Source organism: Melampsora larici-populina (genome assembly GCF_000204055.1).
Source record: "Melampsora larici-populina 98AG31 unplaced genomic scaffold MELLAscaffold_7, whole genome shotgun sequence".
In the NCBI taxonomy this organism is placed as follows: domain Eukaryota; kingdom Fungi; phylum Basidiomycota; class Pucciniomycetes; order Pucciniales; family Melampsoraceae; genus Melampsora; species Melampsora laricis-populina.
Genome location: NW_006768771.1, coordinates 535,008 through 545,417, shown reverse-complemented (window position 1 = coordinate 545,417; position 10,410 = coordinate 535,008). Strand labels below are relative to the sequence as shown.

General features: G+C 42.1%; 4 protein-coding genes across 4 annotated transcripts; 3 read left to right on the top strand and 1 right to left on the bottom strand.

Annotated features, from left to right (window-relative positions):
- Positions 1–847: 847 nt before the first annotated feature.
- Positions 848–1,444, top strand: MELLADRAFT_95149 (uncharacterized protein; the record flags this gene model as incomplete). The annotated part of the gene is made up of 3 exons (XM_007406978.1): positions 848–944; positions 1,002–1,055; positions 1,134–1,444. The coding sequence occupies 3 exons, from the start codon at positions 848–850 to the stop codon at positions 1,442–1,444; spliced, it is 462 nt and encodes a 153-aa protein (XP_007407040.1).
- A 463-nt stretch (positions 1,445–1,907) lies between these two features.
- MELLADRAFT_95148 (uncharacterized protein) lies at positions 1,908–2,782 on the top strand (the record flags this gene model as incomplete). The annotated part of the gene is made up of 3 exons (XM_007406979.1): positions 1,908–1,986; positions 2,148–2,561; positions 2,643–2,782. 3 exons carry the CDS (start codon positions 1,908–1,910, stop codon positions 2,780–2,782), a joined length of 633 nt encoding a protein of 210 aa, XP_007407041.1.
- A 2,402-nt stretch (positions 2,783–5,184) lies between these two features.
- MELLADRAFT_95147 (uncharacterized protein) lies at positions 5,185–5,480 on the top strand (the record flags this gene model as incomplete). Its single annotated transcript, XM_007406980.1, has 2 exons — positions 5,185–5,404; positions 5,470–5,480. 2 exons carry the CDS (start codon positions 5,185–5,187, stop codon positions 5,478–5,480), a joined length of 231 nt encoding a protein of 76 aa, XP_007407042.1.
- A 2,330-nt stretch (positions 5,481–7,810) lies between these two features.
- Positions 7,811–8,381, bottom strand: MELLADRAFT_103753 (uncharacterized protein; the record flags this gene model as incomplete). Its single annotated transcript, XM_007406695.1, has 3 exons — positions 7,811–7,974; positions 8,048–8,176; positions 8,243–8,381. The coding sequence occupies 3 exons, from the start codon at positions 8,379–8,381 to the stop codon at positions 7,811–7,813; spliced, it is 432 nt and encodes a 143-aa protein (XP_007406757.1).
- Between the last annotated feature and the right edge of the window lie 2,029 nt (positions 8,382–10,410).

Here is a 10,410-nt window from a genome sequence, read left to right as displayed (position 1 = left end):
AGAAAGATAATATTTTCTGGGCAGAAAATTAAATTATTGATACACAAAAATATTGAGAGGCCAGGAGGAGAGCAAAAAATGAATAAAAATATGCATCTTGTTCCCTGCATTGAGAACTTCACTCTGCATATTTTTCCGTATTTTTACAGTCCACATTGATAAGTGTACTAACAATAAACCTTCACAATCATCCAATTACAACCTGTAACAAGCACTGAAATTTGGCTCATTAGTGTTTAGAGAAACTTTTGATTTCTGAAAATACTCATAACTTTTTCAATTCCGGTCCAAAACGCTCAATTTTGGGTGCATTGGTAAGCTGGAATTGTCCTCCAAATAGTTCATAATAGGACCACGCAGCGTGCTGGTCTGCTAAAAAAGATATCATCTTTTTTATACGTTTGTACATACAGATCCATAGAATGATTGTCATACTAGCTACATAGTTCTTGATCTTATGAAAGTTTGAGAGGAAGAGTTCAGCTTTCTAATGCACTTACAATCGAGTGTTTTGAGGCAGATTTGACAAAGTTATAGGTGTTTTCAGAAATCAAAAGTTTCTCTAAACACTAATGAGCCAAATTTCAGTGCTTGTTACAGGTTGTAATTGGATGATTATGAAGGTTTATTGTTAGTACACTTATCAATACGGACTGTAAAAATATGGAAAAATATGGAGAGTGAATCTCTCACCGCAGGGAACAAGATGCATATTTTAATTTATTTTTTGCCCTTCTCCTGGCCTCTCAATATTTTTGTGTATCAATAATTTAATTTTCTGCCCAGAAAATATTATATTTTGTGTAGTGTTACCAACTTCACAGCCGGAGCCAACAAGCCAGTCAGTATGATTTACGGGGTTGATGGTGTAAACAACTTTCCAGCCAGGTTACAAGCACTCATGTTGGGCAAAACACCTGGCGAGCTTTCAAGTGCGGTTTCTGGTAAGTAACTTCCAAATATACTTTGATACAACATATTGCTCAATCCGATCATGACAGGTTTGAGCAAACAATTCCAATCACGTGTGGTTGCGTCACTTTCTACTTTCTTACGTAAGTGCTTTCCTTTGGTTATGTTTAATTCAATCAAAGTCCGCAACTAATTACATCATTCAATCAATGATTGATCAGATGAAACCACCGGCTTGAAAAATTGGCCGTGGAGCCGTTGCGACAAAGTCCTTTCAGAAGCCGGATATGAAGTCAAGCTGCTTCCCGGCGCCCGTTTGCAACGACAGACCTTAAAGACCCCCAGCACCAAACTCAACCAGCCCAAGCTTCTTGCACTCGATTCCGACCTCAAGGAGAACCTAATTCAATTAGTCAGATTGGACACTCAAGACAATGGGCCTGACCCATCCTCACATTACAACCGAGCCAACTCTCTTGATATGAACCCTCCCCAAATACCAACCATCAACCTTGACCCGTCTTCCATGTAACTACATATATCACAGCAAGTTTGAATATGGTGAACACAATTAACATGTTTCCCCTTCCCCTTCCTTTTGTTTATATTTAAATGTTGTTTGCCCATTTTGTTCAATACCATATGTGGTATTCTCCTTGTGACCCAAAAGCAATGCAAATACAGACAAAGGAATTGTGTACCGTTCATTGATCAGAGATCCGCATCAGATACATATCATTGAAAAGTTTGGATGAACTCTGCGCTCATCCTCCACCATCCTCAGGTCTCATCATAGGTTAACAGCGTCGGCAAGGCACCATTGTTTAGGCATTGGAACAACTTTGTTTTGCTTGATTGAATCAAAATTCAGTTGCTTGCATGTGTACACTTGCCCACTTGCCTTCAATATATCTTGAATTATGAATTGGTCAGAATCGGAAGAAGATAAGATTTCAAAACAACACACACATATGATAATAATAAACAAGTCAGCAATGAGCAGAGGTCACGAGTATAAACACCCATTGACTCAAGCAGCCTCAATTGTTCACCTTCACCCCATTGTCTCCACCGGTGATCTTCTCCTGACCCACTCATCTTGATCACTCTCAATTTCAAAGATCCTCAATCACTCAAATACTATCTGAAAGAAAATGTCTCACTCGTCTCCAATTATCATTTCTGATAGTACTCAAAATACTCTTACCCCCAATTGCACACCTCTTACACCCGAGCTAAGAACTCAGCTTATAAAACTCGCCATGTCACAACGCAAATGTCCGAGAGATCACCAAGTCCCATACCTCACAAGGCGTTGCCGCAAGTGAAAGCTGGCCTCCCCGAGTGCTTCTACTGTGGTCTCTTTGGTCACTGGTTCAAGGCTTGTCCCGATAGGCTAGCTTTCTTATCAAAAACTGGCGTGCCACGAGAACATTGGCAACTTCTCAAAAATGGCAAGTTCTACAATATCACCGCCATTCGGCCCAGCATCTTAGAAGCCAAGTTAGGATCATCACAACCATTGCTCACACAGCTCACCTCAGCGGCCAGTATTGATGATGAGATAGAGGCCCACTTGGAAGCCTCCAAAGAGGCCTTTCACAAAGCGTTTGAAGCTTTCGTTCCTGACGTAACCTCCGAGGGCATGAGTGAGTCCCATCACAATCATTTCGAAGTGATGTGTCTATGTAACCGCACAACTGACTGACAAATATGACTTACATACAAAGCTGCTGAAAGTTTCAGCCAATATGAAGCTGAAGTGTTTGCCGCATACAAAGCAGCCGCCGCCCAAGCGGCCAACAAACACCTTGCTTCCATCCAAAATCCCAAGGATGGTGTTGTAGGTGAAGAAGACGGGCTTGATTGACCCTCAGTGCATTGAACGGGTTCATTGATTGTTGTGACATTCACATCTCCTGCGTTGAAGTAAGTGAGCATATTGCAATGGAGCATCATAATGCATGATTCTCACCTATGTAACACAGGTATTTATATGTAGAAAGCAAAACAATGTTGCAACTCAAACTGATATTGGAGGAACTCAAACTGATATCAAATCTGAAGTTCCAGCAGGATTTTAGAAGGTTAGTCTATACCTTCTATGTCCCACCAATGACTGATATCTAATCTGAACGTGATTCTTATGACTAGTTATTGGGAATAACTAACCTTACTTTGGCAGTAAAGGTTGAATCCCGATGCGAAGAAATCTTATTCTTGGTTATCTACGTGTCTTTGATCTGTTCTCGGTTATCACTTTTTCTCTTAGCGGTTGGTCATTCAAGTGTAATGGGTTGATTTTGTGTTAATTGTATCAACAGTCAAGGATAAATTTGAATTTGTGTTCCTTTCACAAGTATTCATTATGTGTGTGCTCAATTTGTATCAATTGGAATAACTGATATATTATACACGATAGCAATGATGGTTAATAAATGACCCAAGCATTCACCTTTTAAGTCTCCAAAGTAAGTAAGTGAAGGTTCTCAGTAGAGTACCTCGCCATCAGTTTTGAGATCTCTGAATACCAAAAGTCAGGATGTTTTCACTTCCACACAAGCCTTTGACTTGGTACCACTTTGGGGATAATTGTCGTTTGAACAGCATGAAGATGAAGGAAAATCAAAATTCTGATTAGAGAGACTGACGTTCTTTTTGGATTTTGCATACAATCTTCGCGAGATGAGTCCATATCACCTCATCTTCCAGTAGAAAAGAAGTGTTTTAATGCTGAATGTGATCAAACGTGAGAATTTTGGAGATAAATGTTGATTGAAAAGGTCGAAGATCAACGAATTTGGTAAAAGGGTTCAAATAGACTAACATTATTTTTGGATTTTGCATAATAATCCCGCGAGATGAGTCCATATCTTCTCATCTTTGGGTAGTTTGAGCTAATTTTTCGCTGAAAAACATTAGGAAATTTGAGATTTCCTTATTGTCATGTTTTTGTGCAAAGTGACTCACATTTGAAACCTCGACAAAATCACCAACATTTACACCCATACCACCTGAAAACATGCAGATACGGCCTCATCTTGTGGTATTCTTATGCAAAATGGGAAAATAATGTCAGTCTATTTGAACACTTTTCATATTTCCTCCATCTTCAACCTTTTCAAGACACTTATATCTCCAAAACGTACCTTTTTTGTCAGTTTTATCAGTAAAACTGTCCCTTACCACATGAAGACAAGGTGATATGGCCTCTTGTTGCGAGAATCTTATGCAAACACCAAAAAGAACTTGAGTCTATTTGATCACTTTCTCAAATTTCCTCCATTTTCAGGCCTTTTGGGACACTTTTACGCCCAAAAATGGACTTTTTATTCACATTCATCAGCAAATTAGCACATTACTACCTGAAGACAGACAGCTATGGACTCATCTTGCGACCTTTGTAGGCAAAAACCAAAAAGAAGGTCAGTGTCTCTAATCAGAAAATCGATTTTCCTCCATCTTCACTTCTTTCAAGGCACTTTTTACCCCAAAAATTGTTGTGATCAAGTGGAGCGCACAAGACAGAAATGGAAAGGGTGAGGAAAAGAAACCCTTTCCTGGTGCAGCTCCAGGCAGTTTATATACACGAGATATTATGTAAGAGAGAATAATGATTCACACAAACAATTGAATGAAGAGACAGTAGGATATTCAGGGACCATTTATATGTTCACACGATCAGTTGAGTAGTGAAATATAAAGAGTACACAAGGAGCATTTAGGTTGGTAAAGCACACTACATACTTATGGGATATGTGATATGAGAGAAGTGAGATAGTTCTCATGACGTGATTATACATATTCCAACAAAAATTGCCTTTGTAACGAATAAGAGCGCAAACATGTTCCTTTTTACCTGAAGATGAGGTGCTCAACAAGTGAGTTGCTGGTATGTTATGCAAAATTGGAAAAAATACGGGTCTCTGTATTCAGAAATCTTATGTTGTATCATTTAGGAACGAAAAACATGTTTTTCCTTCCTACCTCACGCCTTCATTGTAGCATTGAGTCATTTTAAAAACACTCTTTGAATCACTTTAAATCGTGATTGATGATTTGAGCAATCATTCCTAAATTGCAGGAACAAAAACAAGTACATACTGTAGATAGTGATACAATAGTTATAGTACATATACATACATACAGTAAACCCTGTACCATCCGGTACGCTCGGTGGAAGCCCTTGGTACCGGGTTTGACAGGCTACCGGATTCGAGAATTTAAAAAAAAAATCAAAAAAATCCTGTCAGCTCTTACAAAGCCCTCAACATGCCTCAAATCAAGCCTCTTCAAGCCGGGATTATGACAAATGATCAAAAGAAAAAGCTGTGTGAGAAGCACACACAGTGTCCAAAGATGAAGCAATCAGATCTAGCTAAATGGGCAAAACATACTTTCAATCTCCTCAAGATACCTGGTCAAACTACAATCTCGGACATCCTCAAGAAAAAGGAGAATTATTTAGGAATGAGCTCAGCAGAACTCTCATGTAAGCGACGAAGGATAGCTCACCATCCTGAGCATGACACTGCCCTTGCCAACTGGGTTTTCCAGTGCGAGCATAACGGAACTCGCCTGACAGGTCCCCTTATCCAGGCCAAGCCAAAAACCTTAGCTGATCAAATGAAGATCCCTGATCAGGATCAACCAAGCTTTTCCAAAGGTTGGCTTGAAAGCTTTCAAGCACGACACGGGTTTTGAAGTGTAAAGACACACGGCGAATCAGGCTCAGCAGACTTTGCGGCAATTCAAAAAAGTTTACCCGAAATCATCGAGATGACCAACAAATTCGCTCTCAAGGACATCTTCAATATGGATGAAACTGGGCTTTTCTACTGCCTGACTCCAGACCGTACGATTGCATCTCAACAAATTGAAGGAGCAAAAAACGATAAGACTTGCATTACAGTTGCATTGACGTGTAATGCTGATGGCTCAGAAAAGCCGCTTCTCTTTTTTATTGGACATGCGGAAAAGCCTTGATGCTTCAAAAAGAAGACCGGAGAACAGCTTAGTTTTTACTATCGCAGCAACAAGAAGGCTTGGATGACTGGTGTGCTCTTCCAGGTAAGGGATCATCATGATGATCTTATTTCAATCTGATTTACCAACAGGATAACTTTCTACAACAGGAGTATCTTGTCAAATTGAATGATGAGATGAAAGCTCAAAATCGAAACATCTTATTGATTCTGGACAATGCCCCCTCTCATGTTATCTCAACTGCCGAGCTACCCAATCTCACTCTTCTCTTCTTGCCACCAAACGCGACCTCCAAGATTCAGCCTTTAGATGCTGGGATCATCGCAGCCTTCAAAAGGCACTATCGAAACTATCAACTACAGAATGCGATTGACCGCAAGGAGATTGGATCAAACAAAAACATTTATAAAATTGATCAGCTTCAAGCAATGAGATGGGTCCAGATGGCTTGGAAAGAAATCTCAGAAGAAACTATTCAAAACTGCTGGAAGCATACAAAGATAATCTCACCTCGCGATCAAAATGGAAAGATACTTGAAGTACCTGAAAGCGATGATCCGATTGAAAACTTCGAAGAGTCTCAGCTCGAAGACCAGTTGACTTCACATCTGACTACTCTTCGGGTTTGAGATCCAATGGCCATAAGTGACTTGCTCAATCTGGATGCTGAAAACAACACTCACATGACTTTGACCGACAGAGAGCTGATTGAGGCCGCAGTGACTGTGGAAGACGAGGTTGTTGTGATTGGAGAGGATGAAATTGAGCCGGAACTTCCCCTAGGACAACAGACCGAAGCCCTTGTCGATGCGATTTGAATCATGACTGAACGAGGTGATCCCAACATTTCTACAAGTGTTGTCCGATCGCTTTGAGTGATTTTGAGTGAGGTTAGGGAGGAGAGACAGATTGAAAGGGAGAGTCGGGTGGTTCAGACAAACTTGAAGGACTTTTTCGGCCCCAATTTTTGACCTTTGGGGTCCTTTTATAGTAAAATAAAGTCTATTTTTCTCCCTGTTTTACCCGGTACTTTGCAAGTTATCAACCGGATAGCATTTAAGGCAGGCTACCGGTTATTTAGCTGGGAACCGAGCTGGTGGAATCCTCCACTACCGGATTTGGCAGGCTACCGGGTTGGAGAGTACCGGATAGTACAGGTTCTACTGTATTGATAAGACACATCAAGCAAAAAAAAATAAACATTGTGACTCTGATACATCAACGTGGGAAATACTAAACCTACTTATTCTTGCCCAACAGTCTCAAAGATTCCTTGGAGCATGCCTTTGTCAATACCCTCAGCCCATTCATCTTTGTCAACATCAGAAAGATCCTCATCCAATGCTTCCTGCTCAGGTACTACTGGATTATTATTCATATCTACATCTACATTGGCGGTCTCGAAAAGGTGAACAAAGTTGCCTGCTTTTGTTGAGGCAAAGCCTTTTAACCGCAGAGTCTTGATCTTGAGGATGTGAGACTTCCACAATACCATCAACTCACGATCAGCCATCTGAGATGGTGTTTTCATCATCACTTCAATGACATCATCATCCCATTGGAGCAATAGTCCGCAGATCTTGACAAAGGCGTTGTGGAGGGTCCCTTTGACAACTTTGACCCTGCTCTCTGCCGATAATTTTGATAAGATCAGGCTGTCCAGAAACACCTGAATTCCATCATTTGGAAGATTGCCGGTGTCTTTCAGGGAGTTCAGTTTGGTCCACAGGCGCTTGTGCTCATGCGTTGCCCAACGCATAGCTCGTCGTACCTCCCATCCAACTCTACAAAACTCCTCTTGACCTTGTTTCAAATGAGCAAGAGCCCGCATGCCCATCTGAGTGGCAGCATTGACCGCCCAAGGTTTGTTAGAATGTGTAAAGACACCGTAGTTCCAGAAGGGATCATCAGATTACAATGCGACAAGGTCACTATATTCAATCACTGGGGCGCTTGGATGACTGGGACATTGGTCTTTGAAGGCTTGAGGATGTCGGTTGTAGATGTCGAGTATGTTCTTCATTGTGCGTGTCCAACGTTGAATTGCCTCCATGATCCGTTCTTTCTCATGGGTGCCTGGGTGGTTTGGTCACATATATGTCAACAAATGCTTAAAATATTGGTATTTGAGAAGGTGATGCAAACTGACCAAGCCGTGAACCTCCCCCAACCCTCGTTTCCGGATCCAAGGGCCTTTGCTCCGCTTGCAAAGCCAAGAAGCGCATTTGAACCACAGTTTTTGCGTACCACACTTTCAACAACATGTCTTGACCTTGTTCTGAAGATGACAGCGGAGTGAGTTGAAGTTGTATGACATGGTAAGTGAAGAGTTTGATTGACTTACCAGAGAGATTTGTTGTAATTGCAGATGGTCCGATTTTTTGACGCTGATCCTCAATCTTTTTTGCAAGGTCTTCAAACCGCTGCAAACACTCTAAGCCGCCGTCGTCGGTGTTGAGAGGATCAAGCCTATGGGTACACATAGTTTCAGACTTAACCCATGTGCCTAAAAATGGTGAGCCACCCTCACCAAACTTGATGTGAGCGTTGCTCAAGGCACAGGAGCCAACCTAGCTCAAGTTTCTGCCGGCTCTTGACGTCTTGAGCAGTGGCAATATTGGCTTCTCACTCTGCTTTCCACTGGGCGGCAAAAAAATCTGGTGTGTAGGTACGTCCTTTGTTATAATCATCATAAGTATTCAATCTTTTACATAGTTCATCCAACTTAAGTTGTGCTTCTTTCATCGTATTCATTGTGTGCGCTAGCCGTCGGGATAGCCATTCGCTGGTGTTGTTTTGGTGTCGAAGTGCCAAATAATTGCAACGTAGTTCAATTGCTTGGAGGCAGTGAAGCCGTGTAGACACGCGGAGACACGCAACAAGGCACACGAGGAAATACCAGGTGCGCTCCAGTCCTTCTCCGTCCGATAATCCCCAGTAATCACGGAATCGTGGATTGTAGAACAGCTGACATGCCCAGGTATGGACATAGGCATGGAAAACCAATGTCCGAAACATCAGCTGACCTATATGTTGAGGGATAAGGTTGTGCTGCATGGAAATGATGTCAGTGGCGGGAACAAGATGTAATACTTGAAATGAGCTCCTTACCTTTATGATGTATTTTTCGAGGTGACAACCAATATCGTACAACACACCAAAACACTTTGTTGGGAATTTGTCGAGTGTAGCTTCTACCAAGCTCAGAGGATAGTACATCCTGTTTTTTGTTGTTTTTGAACACAAGCTGGTCAGTCACGCTGTCGAGATCAAAACCAGATATTTGCCCACTTTTCACCACTCTGGTAAATATTGGCCAGTAATAAAGGGACATTGTGTCGGCATGCAGCAGCAAAAAGCCCGGTATCATCACATTGGTCCCATGTTTTCAAATTCCTAGTATTGTTGGTGGTTTTGTGCGCTTTGGAGCATGGATCCGGTTGTAAGGGATTACATATGGTTATGGACTCATGGATGTAGACAGGTCGTAGTTATAGTTGTCAAGGCCCTAGCTCCACGAAGAACTTCTTCTTCACCGAATATCTTCGGCTGGAGCTAGGTGAGATCCTCAGTTCTCTTTATTCTCATGTTTCTATCATCCGTTTCTCTTTCTCGGATATGTCTGTTGTAGAGCTTTAGACTGATTGACCGAATATCTTCGGCTGGAGCTAGCGTTGTTTGTGATTTTTGGAATCTAGTTGGATTATAGATTACGTTTCGGAGTCATCACTCCAGTCCCATTCGCCTCAGTGAAGGCTCTAGATCATAGAGCCTTACACTTTTTTAATCTATAATCAGTTCAACTGTGCAAATCAATCCAACTCGTATTCAGTTTTTTTTTGTTTTACCTTGAAAATCCTTGACATCTGCCACCCGTGAGAGAACTCAGAAAGAATCGACAGTCTTACGTCGCTTAATGGGATTCGCTTTACCGGCGAACTTTACCAACGACCCGGAAAGGTTACTACGTCGACTAAGACAACACCAACACGCCATTGACAACTCGCCAGAACCACCTTTAGCTCCTCGATATAATTATCGACCGGAAGCACCTCCAGACACGCCCGACAGCGACCACACTATCCTAGCCAACACCACGCATACGCCGTTTGTGACTTCAACGCCAGCCACCTTACCAGACCCCTTTGACCTCGCCATCACTCCTGACACCCGAATTGTCCGTCATTTTTTTAATTCCAAATTGTCCGAAGACACACCTAGACCACCAGGAAGCTTTGTCTTCACACCGAACCCACCAATGATGGAAGAAGGACCGTCTCACAAAGGCAAAGGACGAGACGGAGACGACGAAATGGACAAAGACGCACTGATCGCACGTCTTCAGGCCGAAGTATCCACCCTGAAGGCCGATCGAGACCGAATCAACGCCTTAGAAGCGTCAATGTCCCAACTACTCTCGGGTCACCAACCAACAAACACGGCTGGACAGACAGGCAACGGATCCAACGGGGGAACACCGTCAACCAACTGGTTCACTAGGTTTCGTAGCCC